General features: G+C 46.4%; 1 protein-coding gene across 3 annotated transcripts in view; it reads right to left on the reverse strand.

Moving 5' to 3' along the window:
* DDX11 (DEAD/H-box helicase 11) overlaps positions 1–17,441 on the reverse strand; it is a 427,300-nt gene that overhangs the window by 278,868 nt on the left and 130,991 nt on the right. For all 3 annotated transcript variants that reach the window (XM_029599951.1, XM_029599952.1, XM_029599950.1), the window contains exon 8: positions 10,884–10,971. In XM_029599951.1, coding sequence (XP_029455811.1) covers positions 10,884–10,971 — 88 coding nt within the window. The remainder of the gene's footprint in view (positions 1–10,883; positions 10,972–17,441) is intronic.

The following is a 17,441-nucleotide window of genomic DNA, read 5'->3' on the forward strand; positions in this document are numbered from 1 at the left end:
CAACTTCAGACTGGCAGCCCTGGTGCTGCCTTGGAGGAAGAAGGTCTCATAATGGGAGAGCACCAACCAGGTGTAGCAGGAAAGGATCCTGTAGCAAGGACCTGCTCTCTAGGTGATGCATTGTTCTTTCGCACTGAGGATATCTCCCCAAGGCCTACTGGCCAGGAGGGAAGGGTTAGGTCGGCCGTCATAGTTGGGGATTCGATTATTAGGAATGTAGATAGCTGTGTGGCTGGTGGGCGTGAGGATCGCCTGGTAACATGCCTACCTGGTGCGAAGGTGGCGGACCTCACGCGTCACCTAGATAGGATTTTAGATAGTGCTGGGGAGGAGCCGGCTGTCGTGGTACACGTGGGCACCAACGACATAAGAAAATGTGGGAGGGAGGTTCTGGAAGCCAAATTTAGGCTCTTAGGTAGAAAGATTAAATCCAGAACCTCCAGGGTAGCATTCTCTGAAATGCTCCCTGTTCCACGCGCAGGTCACCAGAGGCAGGCAGAGCTCTGGAGTCTCAATGCGTGGATGAGACGATGGTGCAAGGAAGAGGGATTCAGTTTTGTTAGGAACTGGGGAACCTTTTGGGGAAGGGGGAGTCTCTTCCGAAGGGATGGGCTCCACCTTAACCAGGGTGGAACCAGACTGCTGGCGCTAACCTTTAAAAAGGAGATAGAGCAGCTTTTAAACTAGAACAAAGGGGAAAGCTGACAGTCGCTCAGCAGCGCATGGTTCGGAGAGATGTATCTTTAAAGGATACTAATGATGCATTAGAATTAGGGCATCCCGACAGTGAGGTTCCAATAATTAGAAAAGTAGTCCAAGTGCCTGTAACTAAAAACTCACCTGAGCTAAAAAATTCTAACTTATCCCTATCAATTAAAAAGCAGAATAAAAATACAAACAAAAAACAAACTTTGAAATGTTTGTATGCTAATGCCAGAAGTCTAAGAAGTAAGAGGGGAGAATTAGAATGTATAGCAGTAAATGATGACATAGACTTAATTGGCATCTCAGAGACATGGTGGAAAGAGGATAACCAATGGGACAGTGCTATACTGGGGTACAAATTATATCGCAATGACAGAGAGGAGCAGTCGGGAGGAGGTGTGGCGCTTTATGTCCGGGATGGCATAAAGTCCAACAGGATAAACATCCTGCATGAGACTAAATACAAAATTGAATCTTTATGGGTAGAAATCCCTTGTGTGTCAGGGAAGACTACAGTGATAGGGGTATACTACCGTCCACCTGGTCAAGATGGTGAGATGGACAGTGAAATGCTAAGAGAAATTAGGGAAGCTAACCAAATTGGTAGCGCAGTAATAATGGGAGACTTCAATTACCCTAGCACAGGAAATGTGGAACCCAAAAAACGATTTCAAAAATTGGCCTAAGAAGGTGTCAGCAAGCCTTGACGTTATGTGTCACTCTCAAGCAGACACTAACCGGTCTTATCAATCATTCACCTTCATCATAATTTTAATGCAACAAACTTTTTTTCTTTTTTCAATTATTATTAAAAATGTCCTCCATTCTTGATAAGCAAATGACTCTTTCAAATAACATTAATATGAAAAGCCCAAGCTTCCTCAGGGGCACATAACACTTCAGTTGTAGAGCCACAATTCATTTCAGACGGGACCAGACGTCTCAACCATCTTGGAAGGAAGACGTCTCAACCATCTTCCTTCCAAGATGGTTGAGACGTCTGGTCCCGTCTGAAATGAATTGTGGCTCTACAACTGAAGTGTTATGTGCCCCTGAGGAAGCTTGGGCTTTTCATATTAATGTTATTTGAAAAGAGTCATTTGCTTATCAAGAATGGAGGACATTTTTAATAATAATTGAAAAAAGAAAAAAAGTTTGTTGCATTAAAATTATGATGAAGGTGAATGATTGATAAGACCGGTTAGTGTCTGCTTGAGAGTGACACATAACGTCAAGGCTTGCTGACACCTTCTTAGGCCAATTTTTGAAATCGTTTTTTGGGTTCCACATTTCCTGTGCTAGATTATATGTTGTGGTTAACCGCTGACTCCTTTGTGTGAGTAGACTTCAATTACCCCAATATAGACTGGGTAAATGTATCATCGGGTCACGCTAGAGAGATAACGTTCCTGGATGGAATAAATGATAGCTTTATGGAGCAATTGGTTCAGGAACCGACGCGAGAGGGAGCAATTTTAGATCTAATTCTCAGTGGAGCACAGGACTTGGTGAGAGAGGTAACGGTGGTGGGGCCGCTTGGCAATAGTGATCATAATATGATCAAATTTGATTTAATGACTGGAAAAGGAACAGTGTGCAAATCCAAGGCTCTCGTGCTAAACTTTCAAAAGGGAAACTTTGATAAAATGAGAAAAATTGTTAGAAAAAAACTGAAAGGAGCAGCTACAAAAGTAGAAAATGTCCAAGAGGCATGGTCATTGTTAAAAATACCATTCTAGAAGCACAGTCCCAGATGTATTCCACACATTAAGAAAGGTGGAAAGAAGGCAAAACAATTACCAGCATGGTTAAAAGGGGAGGTGAAAGAAGCTATTTTAGCCAAAAGATCTTCATTCAAAAATTGGAAGAAGGATCCAACACAAGAAAATAGGATAAAGCATAAACATTGGCAAGTTAAATGTAAGACATTGATAAGAAAGGCTAAGAGAGATTTGAAAAGAAGTTGGCTGTAGAGGCAAAAACTCACAGTAAAAACTTTTTAAATATATCCGAAGCAGAAAGCCTGTGAGGGAGTCAGTTGGACCGTTAGATGATCGAGGGGTTAAAGGGGCACTTAGAGAAGATAAGGCCTTCGCGGAAAGATTAAATGATTTCTTTGCTTCGGTGTTTACTGAAGAGGATGTTGGGGAGGTACCCGTAATGGAGAAGGTTTTCATGGGTAATGATTCAGATGGACTGAATCAAATCACGGTGAACCTAGAAGATGTGGTAGGCCTGATTGACAAACTGAAGAGTAGTAAATCACCTGGACCGGATGGTATACACCCCAGAGTTCTGAAGGAACTAAAAAATGAAATTTCAGACCGATTAGTAAAAATTTGTAACTTATCATTAAAATCATCCATTGTACCTGAAGACTGGAGGATAGCAAATGTAACCCCAATATTTAAAAAGGGCTCCAGGGGCGATCCGGGAAACTACAGACCGGTTAGCCTGACTTCAGTGCCAGGAAAAATAGTGGAAAGTGTTCTAAACATCAAAATCACAGAACATATAGAAAGACATGGTTTAATGGAACAAAGTCAGCATGGCTTTACCCAGGGCAAGTCTTGCCTCACAAATCTGCTTCACTTTTTTGAAGGAGTTAATAAACATGTGGTAAAGGTGAACCGGTAGATATAGTATACTTGGATTTTCAGAAGGCATTTGACAAAGTTCCTCATGAGAGGCTTCTAGGAAAAGTAAAAAGTCATGGGATAGGTGGCGATGTCCTTTCGTGGATTGCAAACTGGCTAAAAGACAGGAAACAGAGAGTAGGATTGAATGGGCAATTTTCTCAATGGAAGGGAGTGGACAGTGGAGTGTCTCAGGGATCTGTATTGGGACCCTTACTGTTCAATATATTTATAAATGATCTGGAAAGAAATACGACGAGTGAAATAATCAAATTTGCAGATGACACAAAATTGTTCAGAGTAGTTAAATCACAAGCAGATTGTGATAAATTGCAGGAAGACCTTGTGAGACTGGAAAATTGGGCATCCAAATGGCAGATGAAATTTAATGTGGATAAGTGCAAGGTGATGCATATAGGGAAAAATAACCCATGCTATAATAACACAATGTTGGGTTCCACATTAGGTGCTACAACCCAAGAAAGAGACCTAGGTGTCATAGTGGATAACACATTGAAATCGTCGGTTCAGTGTGCTGCGGCAGTCAAAAAAGCAAACAGAATGTTGGGAATTATTAGAAAAGGAATGATGAATAAAACGGAAAATGTCCTAATGCCTCTGTATCGCTCCATGGTGAGACCGCACCTTGAATACTGTGTACAATTCTGGTCGCCGCATCTCAAAAAAGATATAATTGCGATGGAGAAGGTACAGAGAAGGGATACCAAAATGATAAGGGGAATGGAACAACTCCCCTATGAGGAAAGACTAAAGAGGTTAGGACTTTTCAGCTTGGAGAAGAGACGACTGAGGGGGGATATGATAGAGGTGTTTAAAATCATGAGAGGTCTAGAACGGGGTAGATGTGAATCGGTTATTTACTCTTTCGGATAGTAGAAAGACTAGGGGACACTCCATGAAGTTAGCATGGGGCACATTTAAAACTAATCGGAGAAAGTTCTTTTTTACTCAACGCACAATTAAACTCTGGAATTTGTTGCCAGAGAATGTGGTTCGTGCAGTTAGTATAGCTGTGTTTAAAAAAGGATTGGATAAGTTCTTGGAGGAGAAGTCCATTACCTGCTATTAAGTTCACTTGGGGGCGGATTTTCAGAGCCCTGCTCGCGTAAATCCGCCCAAAACCGGGCGGATTTACGCGAGCAGGGCCCTGCGCGCCGGTAAGCCTATTTTACATAGGCCTACCGGCGCGCGCAGAGCCCTGGGACTCGCGTAAGTCCCGGGGTTTTCGGAGGGGGCATGTCGGGGGGCGGGTCCGAACCGCGCGGCGTTTTCAGGGCGTGTCGGGAGCGTTCCGGGGGCGGGCCCGGGGGCGTGGCCGCGCCCTCCGGACCCGCCCCCAGATCGCGTCCCGGCGCGCTAGCGGCCCGCTGGCGCGCGGGGATTTACGTCTCCCTCCGGGAGGCGTAAATCCCCCAACAAAGGTAAGGGGGGGGGTTTAGACAGGGCCAGGCGGGTGGGTTAGGTAGGGGAAGGGAGGGGAAGGTGAGGGGAGGGCAAAGGAAAGTTCCCTCCGAGGCCGCTCCGATTTCGGAGCGGCCTTGGAGGGAACGGGGGTAGGCAGCGCGGCTCGGCGCACGCCGGCTATACAAAATCCATAGCCTTGCGCGCGCCGAACCAGGATTTTAGTGGATACGCGCGGCTCCGCGCGTATCTACTAAAATCCAAGTAGGCTGTTCGCGCCCCTTTTAAAATCCGCCCCTTAGAGAATAGCCACTGCCATTAGCAATGGTTACATAGAATAGCCTTAGTTTTTGGGTACTTGCCAGGTTCTTATGACCTGGATTGGCCACTGTTGGAAACAGGATGCTGGGCTTGATGGACCCTTGGTCTGACCCAGTATGGCATTTTCTTATGTTCTTAATTTCGAGCGCAGTCCACATCCCTTGAGTTTGAAGGTTGTTGACGTGAGCTCCCCATCCCAAGTTGGAGGCATCTGTGGTCAAGATGACTTGCGGAGTTGACTGTTAGAATGGGAGACCGGCTTTCAAGGCTGTTTGATTTGTCCACCAGTGAAGCGACAGGCGCAACTGGTGGGTGATTTGAACTGTGTACGACAGTGGTTGGAAAGCTTGCAGCCATTGAGATTTCAAAGTCCATTGAGTTCTTCTCATGGCTAACTTCGCCATAGGGGTAACGTACTGTCGAGGCAATGTGTCCTAGTAGCACTAGAAGTTGATGGGCAGATGCGAACTGGTATTAGGTTTATAGAGCTCACCAAACATGCTAGAGTGTTGCCACGGTCGTTTGGAAGAAAAGCTTTCGCCACTGTGGTGTCGAGGTCTGCTCCGATGAATGTGAGGAGTTGAGACGGCTCGATGTGGGATTTTTGATAGTTGATTAGAAATCCCAGGGAATGTAATAGTATTATTGTGCTTTTCAAGGCAGACAGAGCTCCCTACTGGATGGACTTCTGATTAGCCAATCATCTAGGTATGGAAAAACATGAATGCTGTTTTTCCTTAGTTGTGCAGCAGCCACTGCTAGACATTTTGTGAATTCTCGAGGAGCAGAGGCTAGTCCAAATGGTAGGACTCGATACTGGTATTGATGTTTTCCCACGATGAATTGTAGATACTTGCGATGTTGTGTGGAAATGGGAATGTGTGCATAAGCGTCTTGAAGATCTAGAGAACAGAGCCAATCTCCCCGTTGAAGTAATGGAAGGATGGTTCCCAGAGATACCATCCGAAACTTTTCTTTTTGAAGAAATTTGTTGAGATTGCGGAGGTCTAAGATAGGGCGAAGGTCACCTATTTTCTTTGGAATTAGGAAATAATGGGAATAGAACCCCTTGCCGTGTTGAGACCGGGGAACTGATTCGATAGCCCTGGCTGTCAACAAAGTAGAGAGTTCTACTTGGAGTTGAGGTGTGATGACCATGCTTGTCCAAAGTGGAATGGGTGGAGAACGCGGGGGTATTGTTTTGAACTTTAGACGGTATCCCCGATTTAGTATGGCTAACACCCACTGGTCTTTTGTGATAAGACTCCACTGGTGTTTGAAATTATGGCGTCGAACTCCTACTGGTAAGTGGGGCATAGGGTTGATGGAAAGGCTTCTGTTCTCTTGATTGACTTCAAAAACCCGCTGCTGGACCAGTTTGCAGTGGTGGTTGGGTTTTTTGCTGTTTTGGTTGGCGTGCACGTCCCCTTTGTGGTGGACGGTATGAACGCGCTGAAGAAGCAGGCGGGTAGTATCTTCTAGGCCTATAGAAGGGTCTCCTGGTTTCCCTTCTAGTCGATTTTCTTATTGAGGATGGCTGATCCGATGGTAGTCTGGAGAGTTGGCGGAGTGTCTCGTGGTGATCTTTCAACTGAGAGACGGTAGCCTGAATTTTTTCTCCGAAGAGATTCTCTCCAGTACAAGGGAGATCTGCCAGTCTCTCTTGGACTTCTTGTCTGGGGTCCGAGGCCTTAAGACAAGCCCGCCTCCTTGCATTAATTCCCGATGCTGATAGGCGGGCAGATGTTTCAAATGAGTCATAAGCTGCCCGTACCTCGTGTTTGCCAGATTTGCAATTAGTGTATTTAGAGCCAGTTGTTGCTGAGGGAGATCATTGGCAATACATTGAACTTGATTCCACAAGTTTCTTTGGTACTGTGTCATATAAAGCTGGTACGCCGCAATACTAGATAACAGCATGGACCCCTGAAAAACCTCTCTCTAAGGTATCTAAGAACTTCTGTTCTTTTCCTGGTGGGGTAGAAGAGTGTGACTTCTGTTTCTTGGCTTTTTTCTGAGCCGATTCGACGACCACAGAGTGATGAGGCAATTGGGGCTTTTGGAAACCTGGGGTGTATTGCACCAGGTATGTGGCATCTGTTCTTCTATTTACAGCTTGTACCGAGCAAGGATGCTCCCACAACCTATGCTGGAGTTCCAACAGGACTTCATGGATTGGTATTGCCATTACCTCCTTTGGTGCATCAACGAATTGAAGGACTTCTAGAGCTTTGTGTCCTCCTCAGTCAGTAATTCGAAAGGAATTGTGTCCGCCATTTCCTTAATGAAGTTTGTGAATGACAAATCTTCAGGAGGGGACTTCCTCCTCTCTTCTGGTGGAGAAGGTTCAGACTGTAGTTCTTCTGAATCAGTATCAGTATCCACGTCCTTCCAAGGAGTATACTGAGGATGGTAAGGTGATTCAGGATCATCTGGTTGTTGTTGTAGATGTTTTGTTTTAGAAACAGATTTAGATGGAATCTGCTTTAGCAGCATAGGAGGTAATGAAGACATCGATGGGGAATCGATGGGTCTCGATGGCATCAATGGGAACCGATGCCGGGTATCACCCTGTTACGCTCTCCTCCTCCAGAGGGGAGGAGTTAGCAATCTGTTCTGCTTTCTTACTGAAAGGGGGAGGAGTTAGCAATCTGTCATGATCTGCTCCTCCAGAGGGGAGGAGTTAGCTATCTGTAGTGCTTACCCCGCCAGGAGGGTGGAGTTAGTAATCTGTTAGTGAACTGCTGTTAGATGCTCCTGTAAGGGAAGGAGGTAGCAATCTGTTATGGATCAACTCCCCAGGAAGAGGAGTTGGCAATCTGTTCAATGATACTCTTCTGAGGAGAGGAGCTAACAATAGATATATTGTACTTCACTACGGAGATAGCAATCTATCATGCCTCCGCTACCGAGTAGCAATCTGTTATATATAGGCTGCTGGCAAGTCCCATAGAAAGAGAAGGTAGCTATCTATATAATACTTCCGTAAGCGGTGTTAGTGGTCGGTAGTGGTTGGCTCCCACAGAGTGACAGTAGTGTAAGGAATGACCACTTGGAGGAAATGGTGAATCCCTGAGCCGATGGCAGATGACAGCACCCCAGGAGGAGATCCTGAGAGGAACCACCGGCTAGGCTAGAATATGAAATAAACACAAATAGTTCTTTATTAGGCTGGAAGCTGGACCACCAGTGGTGGCAGTAGTGAATTGATGTGTCCGGCAGGGCTGAAGTCCTTCTGATATTGGAATATAATCTCTGGGTTCCTGAGCTGTAGAGAGAGACTAGAAGTAGTGAGTAGACAGGGTATACCGAATACAAGATGGTACACTCACAATAGTAGATGTCTGCAATGGTCTCTATGCCACAGAGAGTCTTCAGTATATTCAGGAACAGGAGCCGTAGGCGAGCACTGGTTCCAATAAACAGTCTGTAATAAGAACTCACAATAGCTGTATATGAAATGGCTTCTAGAGTAGAAGAGAGTCTGTAAAGGATTCTAGGAACATGGGCCCTCGTGGAGCGAGTACCTCTTCCTATCTGTAATCTGGCCAATGTAACTCACGATTTCTGTACCTGCGATAACGTCTTGGACGGGAGTCTTCAGAGCTATAGGAATGTAGGCCCTCGTGGAGCGAGTACCGATTCCTATCTACAATTGAACTCACTGTGTTCACGTCTGTGATCGCTTCCAGGCAATGAGGAGTCTTCTGAGTATTCAGGGATGTAGGCCCTCGAGAAGCGAGTACCGGATCCAGTTTTGGCAATCTGAAATCAAGAAGAGAGAGCGGAGCCCCCGTGAAGCGGGTACTCCTGGTAAGTTTGAAAAGGCCGAGCAGTGGTGAAGGATTCCCCTCGCTGACTCGTTGTTGCAAGTATCGTGGACTGCCGAAGCAAGTCCTGTTGGAGTTCCTTGCTAACTCGTTAGAGGTTAGCAAACAAAGACCTTTTAAAGTGAAAATGGATGACGTCACTACTGGGGGACGCCCCCGAGGTTCGCATCCTTGCTGGTACAAAGTCTGGAGCGCGCTCATGCGCGCGCACCCTTACGTCATCAGGAACATGGTGAATCCGTAGCGTCAAGCCAGCCCGGGGACACTGGGACCAAGAGGCAGGGAGAAGCCGCGGCTGCATCTGTCTGTCAGAGCCGAAGTGAGTCGCTCCCAAGGTAGAGAAGGTGAAGCGAGGGCGAGAAGAGGCATGAATGCAACACACCCTATGAACCAAGACGCAGTGGCATCGAGGGATCCTTTACTGGCATCGATGGTCTTGATGATGAAGGTCCAATGGCCCTGGGACGGAATCAGAGTCCCTGTCATCATCCTCCTATGAACCCGGAATTGGAATGGAAGGAATCACCAGTGGATGTGTAGGCATCGATGGAGTCGATGGTTGCACCGGAGGCGCCGGTGTCGTCGGTGCCGGTGGAGGAAATATACCAATCAAGGCATCGATTTTGTTCAGGAAAGGCTGAAAAATCGACGGATCCGATGTCGATGCCAGAGTCGGTGTCGGTACCGATGGTGATATGGAAGGAGGCTGAAATTTTCTAAGAGCCTCAACGATGGCCTGCTGGACCATGGAAGTCACCTCTTCCCTGGAAACTGGGACTGGGTCCACTGTCACAGGAGAAGGTAAGACTGGCGCTACTGGCACTTCCACGACTGAGCGTGGTGGCACAGTCTCTAACACCGATCCCGGTGGAGAGCGCCTCGGTTCCTCGGGTACGGAAGGGCGTGTTGGTTCCAGTACCCGGACTCGCTTGGGCATCAGCTTGATGTCCTTCGATGCTGATGGCTGTGCCGTTCCATCCGATGGATCAGTGGAACGGTGTCAATGGCGTCTTTTTTCTCGATGTTCTTTAGATGCCAAGGAATAAGCTATGGAGGACACTGATGGGGTCGGTGACGGACGGTCACCGGTCTCTTTTCTCCTCGATGTTTTGCAACTGAGGGAGATATTCTTCTTGGAGATTTTCTTAAATAACTCCTCCATCTTGTCCAATCGGGCACGCCTGCCCTTTGGTGTCATCTGGGCACAAGTTGAACAAGCCCGGACATCGTGACCTGATCCCAGGCACAAAACACAAACATTGTGTGGGTCGGTAATCGACATAGTGCGGTTACAATCTGGACATTTTTTTAATCCGGAGGCCATGTTAGAAAGTTAGGCCGAGTGACTGTCGATGACCAGCGGATACCGAGTGAGAGTGATCGGAATCGACCGAAAATGACTTTAAAAAATGTACTCACCGATACTATGTCGAAGGGAGACCCGATGACAATTTTTTTTGTGACTGAAAATATTTTCTTTCCCTTGAGGAAAAAGTGAGGGAAAATTCCCAGAGCTCCTAATATGCTATGCTTACAACAAGGCGGAAAAACAGAGACTGAAGGGAGACTCCTGTGGCTGAGAATATCATGGCATGCTGGGCATGCTCAGTAGGTTCAGTGTGCCAGCCAAAGGTTTCTAGAAACTTTTGACAGAAGTTTTCCGTATCAGGGCTCCATCTGATGATGTCACCCATATGTGAGGACTATCATCCTGCTTGTCCTGGGATAATGCATACTTTGTGGGGAAATAGGTGGAGGAACATCCCAAACCAGAATCTCACCTTCCCAAAGCCAAAACCAGTCTGAGATTCAAAGAGGGTATGATCCCAACCTTCTCAACATTGCCAGATCTCCAGACTGCCTGCTATCAACTGACAGAGCAGTATAAACTGAAGCAACAGCACAAGACTAGACAGCAGTCTCCTTCCTGCACAGTCAAGGCCCATTGTTAAAGAGGCTTCATACATACCATGCTTGTTCTTCTGCATTTCCATACAGCGGTCATTGATCAGCTGCACAGCACCCAGCCGCCGCACCAGCTCATTCACACACAAGTTCTGGAGGGAAAATGACAAATCTGATCTGACCAATATGAAGAATAAAACTACTGCAGATAAAAATAGATCAGCTTAAAATCAACAAACGTGATAATTTTCAAACTATTTTATTCCACTGAAGAGTGTAGCAGAAATATTACATTACATTACTTAATGCATCCAAAAAATCTCTTGGCTCATTCAGCGACAGTTTATTAAGCTATAACACTGAACAACTTGGGGTATGAACAAAAGGGCCAGCCTACGAGAATGAAGATTATCATCTACCTGATCTAACATTTTAATCTTCTTTCTCATTAAGGAAATTTAGTCTTACCTGTTAATTTCCTGCTACACTAGACGCGTGGATTATCACCATCCTATTAGCAGATACATAGTAACATATGTAACATACGTAACATAGTAATGACGGCAGAAAAGGACCAAATGGTTCATCCAATCTGCCCAGCAAGCTTCTTATGATAGCAACTGCCTTTCCGTGTAGTTATCCCTAAGTCTTATGATAACCCAGAAAAATGTACTGCTAGCAACATTTTTATACATATTTAGATCATTGTCTCTCCTCAAAAATCTTCTGATATTGATCCCACATAATTTGGTTGCCCTTCTCTCGACCACCTCTATCCTGTCTCTATTCTTTTTGAGATATGGGCTCCAGCACTGAAAACAGTACTCCAGGTGAGGCCTCACCAAGGACCTGTACAAGGGCATTATCACTTCCTTTTTCTTACTAGTTATTTCACTCTCTATGCAGTCCAGCATTCTTCTCGCTTTTGTTATTGCCTTGTCACATTGTTTCACCATCTTCAGATCGCCAGACACCATTACCCCAAGATCCCTCTCTTGGTCTGTGAACATCAATCTTTCACACCCCCATCACACACAGCTCTTTTGGACTACCGCACCCCAGATGCATGACTCTCCACTTCTTAGCATTGAATTCCAGCTACTACATCTTTGACCACTCTAGCTTTCTTAAATTAGCTTAATTCTCTCTACTCCTTCAAGCATGTCCACACTGTTGTAGTGTTACGATCCTGCTCGCGGAGCCCATCCCGCAAGCAGGCCCTCCACCTGCCGCTGCACCAAGCCAACACCGCCATCTCCAAGGCCTTGCTCTATGCAGCCATGTGCCGCCGATGTTCCTCTTCGCGCTTGTGAAGCCACCGCCGCTGTCTCCATCTTCGTGGCCTGAGTGCCACCGCTGGGACATCTCTTTGCGGCAAGAAGCCACCATCAGTTTTGCTCTCCCATGCGCAGGACGCTTCTGCCTCCCTGGACTCCTTTAGGCGCGCGCCTTTTTATGATATTTAAAGGGCCCGCGGTGGGAAAAGCCCGCAGCCCCACGAGATGATGTCATCTCTTTGCTCCTTGGTCCAGCCCTATAAAAGGTCTCAGTTTCACTTCCTTGGCGCCTTCGAATTGGATTCAATGGTCGTCCATGTTACTCTTCTCCAGTCAAGGTCTTCCGTGGTCTGCTCTTGACAAGATGGCTCCGTGTTCCATGTTCTTCATGTTCATGGTCTCCTCAGTCTGATGTTTCTGGTCTCGTTCCTTGTCGGAGCTTCTTTGTTGCCTGTTCCTTGCCCTGATGTTCTTCATCCAGAAGTCCTGATGTTCCAAGTCCTGATGTTCCTCGGCAAGACGTCCTGATGTTCCATGCTCCGTGTTGCAGACATCCTTGATGTTCCGTGTTCCAGTCCTGGTCCTGATGGCCTCGCCTCCAGCTCTTTATCATGCTTCCAGGTTCCTCGTTCATCCATCTTTCTTGGCGTGCCACCGTCATGGTCCGTGACCAGCACATGGGGGGCTGTGTAGGGCGCTTCGTGGCACAAGGCCTACCTTCACGTTTGCAGCATAAGCCTCCATAAGACTCCTGTTTTTAATGCCAAGTTCTGAGTCTGAATTCTGTCCCGGTCTTCAAAGTACCTTGTGCCTGCTTCCATCCATGCCCAAGACTCTGCCAGAATCTGCTCCGCTTCAGCATGCAGGCCTCTCCTGAATCTTCGACATGTTCCCTGTTCCAAGTTCCATTGCTTCGCCTGGAGTCTGCTATGCTTCCAGCATGGTCCACGACCAGCCATGAGTGGCTGTGTAGGGCGTGCTACGATGCAGCACTCACCCAGTACTAATGCCCGAATCCTGAATCTTGTCTGAGATTTCCAAGTTCCTGAATCCTCGTCTGAGTCTCCCTAGTATCCTGAGTCCTCCAAGTATCCTGAGTCTTTGTCCGGGTCCTCCTAGTATCCTCAGTCTTCGTCCGAGTCCTCCAAGTATCCTGAGTCTTTGTCTGAGTCTTCTAAGTTCCAAGTTCCATGTCTCCTCTTGTTCCTGCCCTCAGCCTCCATCTGGCCTCATGCACTCGTCATTCCCAAGCGGCGGGTCCGGAAGGGCTACCGAGTGGCTGGAGGGCTACTCTTGAGACCAGCATTGCGTTGCTGGGTCTCATTGGTGCGTGAAGGTCAAGTGGAGGGCTGAGCCTGCCTTGTTCCAATTCCAGATGTTCCTTGCCTTTTCTTCAGTCCAGCCTAGTTCCTGCTCCGCCTGTGCCTGTACTCACTCACCTCCCACGGTGTGTCTTGGGGCTCCTCCCTGAGCCGTGCCGTGATCCAAGGGCTCACTATCTCCCTTGAGTAAGCGATCGCGCCTCCACGCTCGCAACATGTAGATCATAGTATCATCTGCAAATACACAAACTTTACCTTCTAACTCTTCGCAATGTCGCTTACAAAGATATTGAACAGAACAATCTTAATAATGATCCCTGTGGAACTCTACTTAACACTGTTCTCTCTTCAGAGTAGGTTCCATTTACCATTACACACTGTCTCCTATTGGTCAACCAGTTTGTAATCCACACCACTACCTTGGCGCTCACTCCCAAGCTTCTCATTTTATTCATAAGCCTCCTATGCAGGTGATGAGTCAGATGAACTGAACCTGGAAGATGTAGTAGGCCAAAATGACAGATGTAGTAGGCCAGAATGACAAAATAAAGTATAGCAAATCACTAGGACTGGATGCTGGAGTGCCTCAGGGATCTGTACTTGGACCAGTGCTTTTCAATTATATTTATAAATGATCTAGAAAGGAATATGACAAGTGAGGTAATCAAATTTACAGAGTAGTTAAATCACAAGCGACTGTGATAAAGTGCAGGAGGACCTTGCGAGACTAGAAGACTGGACAAGTGCACGGTGATGCATATAGGGAAAAATAACCCATGCTGTAGTTGCACGATGTTAGGTTCCATATTAGGAGCTACCACCCAGGAAAAAGATCTAGGCATCATAGTGGATAATACCTTGAAATCACTGGCTCATTGTGCTGCGGCAATCAAAAAAGTAAACAGAATCAGGCCAATACAGAATGGTGCGCTGTAAGGGGTAATAGCGCGTGGAAAACGCACGGCCAACCACCCCGAAACTAATAGGCTCATCAACATCCATGAGATGAGCCTATCAGTTATTACCCCAGAATACTGAAAGTAAAATGTGCGGCCAAGCCGCACATTTTACTCTCAGATATTAACGCCTGCGCAAGGGCTGGTGTTAACATAGAAAGCACCGGGAAAGTGTAGAAAAAAGCAGAAAGAACTGCATTTCTGTACACTCTCTGACTTAATATCATAGCGATATTAAGTCAGAGGCACTAAAAATAAAAAATCTGCCAGCGTCTGTTTTCTGAACCCGTGGCTGTCAGCGGGTTCAAGAAATGACGCTGGTAAAATTAAGCATCGGTTGACGGACCCACTGACAGCCGCTAGGGATGCGCTAGTGTCCCTAGCGCCTCCTTATTAGCGCAGGCCCTAATTTAAATACAAAATCATGCGCCCAGGAGAGGTGCCTGTGCGCGCGTCGGGAGAGCAGGCACTCGCCTCGGAGCGCCAGCTCTCCCGCACGTTTTATTGCATCGGCCTGAATGTTAGGAATTATTAGGAAGGGAATGGTGAATAAAATGGAAAATGTCATAATGCCTCTGTATCGCTCCATGGTGAGACCGCACCTTGAGTACTATGTACAATTCTGGTCGTCGCATCTCAAAAAAGTTATAGTTGTCCTGGAGAAGGTACAGAGAAGGGTGACCAAAATGATAAAGGGGATGGAACAGCTCATCTATGAGGAAAGGCTAAAGAAGTTAGGACTGTTCAGCTTGGAAAAGAGATGGCTGAGGGGGGATATGATAGAGGTGTTTAAAATCATGAGAGGTCTAGAACAGATAAATGTGAATCGGTTATTTACTCTTTCAGATAATAGAAGGACTAGAGGGCACTCCATGGAGTTAGCAAGTAGCACATTTAAAACAAATTGGAGAAAATTCTTTTTCACTCAACAAATAATTAAGCTCTGGAATTTGTTGCCAGAGGATGTGGTTAATGCAGTTAGTGTAGCTGGGTTTTAAAAAGGTTTGGATAAGTTCCTAGAGGAGAAGTCCATTAACTGCTATTAATCATGCTGTCTTACAGGCCGATACAGTACAGTGCGCCCTTGGACGCGCATTTTCCCCTTACCCCTTATTCAGTAAGGGGCGGAAAACGCGCGTCTAACCCGCAGCACCTAATAGCGCCCTCAACATGCAAATGCATGTTGATGGCCCTATTAGGTATGCACGCGGGATACAGTAAGTAAAATGTGCAGCCAAGCCGCACATTTTACTCTAAGAAGTTAGTGCCTACCCAAAGGTAGGCGCTAGTTTCTGCCGGCACCGGGAAAGTGCACAGAAAAGCAGTAAAAACTGCTTTTCTGTGCACCCTCCGACTTAATATCATAGCGATATAAGTCGGAGGTCCCGAAGGGTGTAAAAAGTAAAAAGAAAAAGAAAAAAAATGTAAATTGGGCCGGCGGCTGTCGGGCCGAAAACCGGACACTCAATTTTGCCGGTGTCCGGTTTCCGAGCCCGTGGCTGTCAGCGGGCTCGAGAACCGACGCCAGCAAAATTGAGCGTCGGCTGTCAAACCCGCTAACAGCCGCCGCTCTGGGTCAAAAGGAGGTGCTAGGGACACGCTAGTGTCCCTAATGCCTCCTTTTGCCCGTTTCTACCGCACCACCTAATTTGCATACTGAATCGCGCGCACCGCCAAGTGGCCGGTGCGTGCGCCGGGAGAGCAGGCGTTCGTCCGCTCTCCCACGTTTTTACTGAATCGGCCCGTTAGGGAATAACCACTGCTATTACTGACATTAGTAGCATAGGATCTACTTAATGTACTTGTAACCTGGATTGGCCACTGTTGTAAACAGGATGCTGGGCTTGATGAACCCTCTGTCTGACCCAGTATGGCAACTTCTTATGTTCTTATGAAAACAGAAGATAAGTGTCTCTGCAAGAAATGGTTTGCAGCTCTGAAACATGTCTTATGGAGCAAACTGCCTCCAAAAACACCTTCAACAAGAGATTATTCTAGGAAATCTGTTTAACTGGCTCAAATGGGGGCCCCTCACAGCCTTAAGAACCACATTAAGTTCCCACTGAGAAACCAGTAGAAGACAAATACATTTAACTCCACAAAGAAAAAATAAAATACATTTATTGTATTTATCGATTGCTTACAGATACCTAAGTGATTTGCAGCTAACATACATAATTAAAACAAAGAATTTCAGACAATAAAATAAAGAGAAAAATTCATGATCCTAAGGCAAATAAACTTTCATATAAATCTCTGTTAAAGGGGGGAAGGAGAGCCGAGCTGACTGCAGCTGGGACCCCGAGGCGAGTGCTATTTACCAAGAGTAAAAAAAAGACGCTAACTCCTCGTCGAGGGAGGAAGGGGGGCGCGGCCTAAGAACACGCCCCCTGGTGACATCACATCCAGGTACCCCGGAACACTATAAAAGAAGGGACCTGCGGCACGCAGCCGAAGCCGCGCGCCAAAGGGGCGCGCCCCTGGTAAATTTTTTCCTTTGGAAGTTTACTATGGGGAGGAAGCGTAAATCCAAAAACTGGACCTCTTCACCAACAACTCCCGTGTCAAGGAAAGGACCCATGGACAACCATATTATTCATATGGCTGAGTCCAGTGCGAGGGGCGAGATAGAAGGTAACTCCCTTTTAGGGGTTACCTTAAGCCCCAGGTCAGGTCAACCCCCCTTACAACCTTTAAGAGAAGGTAATGGTGAAATCTTAACAGCCAAAAATCCTCGAGTACTCCTTCTGAAAAACTCGAGCACAGCCCCTTCTGAAAAACCCAGGGACTTCCCCTGGGTTTTTCAGAAGGGGCTGCCACTGAAGGAAATAGGCTGCTTATTAGCAATTTAGAAAGGAGAAAAGATGTAGCTAGTAACAATCTAGTTCCCTGTTCCATGATATTGCCAGATTTAACTGATGAGGTTGATGAAGGTAATGTAGAACCAGAGAATGTTACTCTTGCTGATGTTTGGAAATTGTCAGCAAAAATAGATAAAAAATTAACTAAATCTGTAATACAAGCACATGAATTCTCTCTTCAAGTAAGGGCAAAGTTTGAAGATATT

The sequence above is a fragment of the Rhinatrema bivittatum genome, chromosome 4 (genome assembly GCF_901001135.1).
Source record: "Rhinatrema bivittatum chromosome 4, aRhiBiv1.1, whole genome shotgun sequence".
Classification (NCBI taxonomy): domain Eukaryota; kingdom Metazoa; phylum Chordata; class Amphibia; order Gymnophiona; family Rhinatrematidae; genus Rhinatrema; species Rhinatrema bivittatum.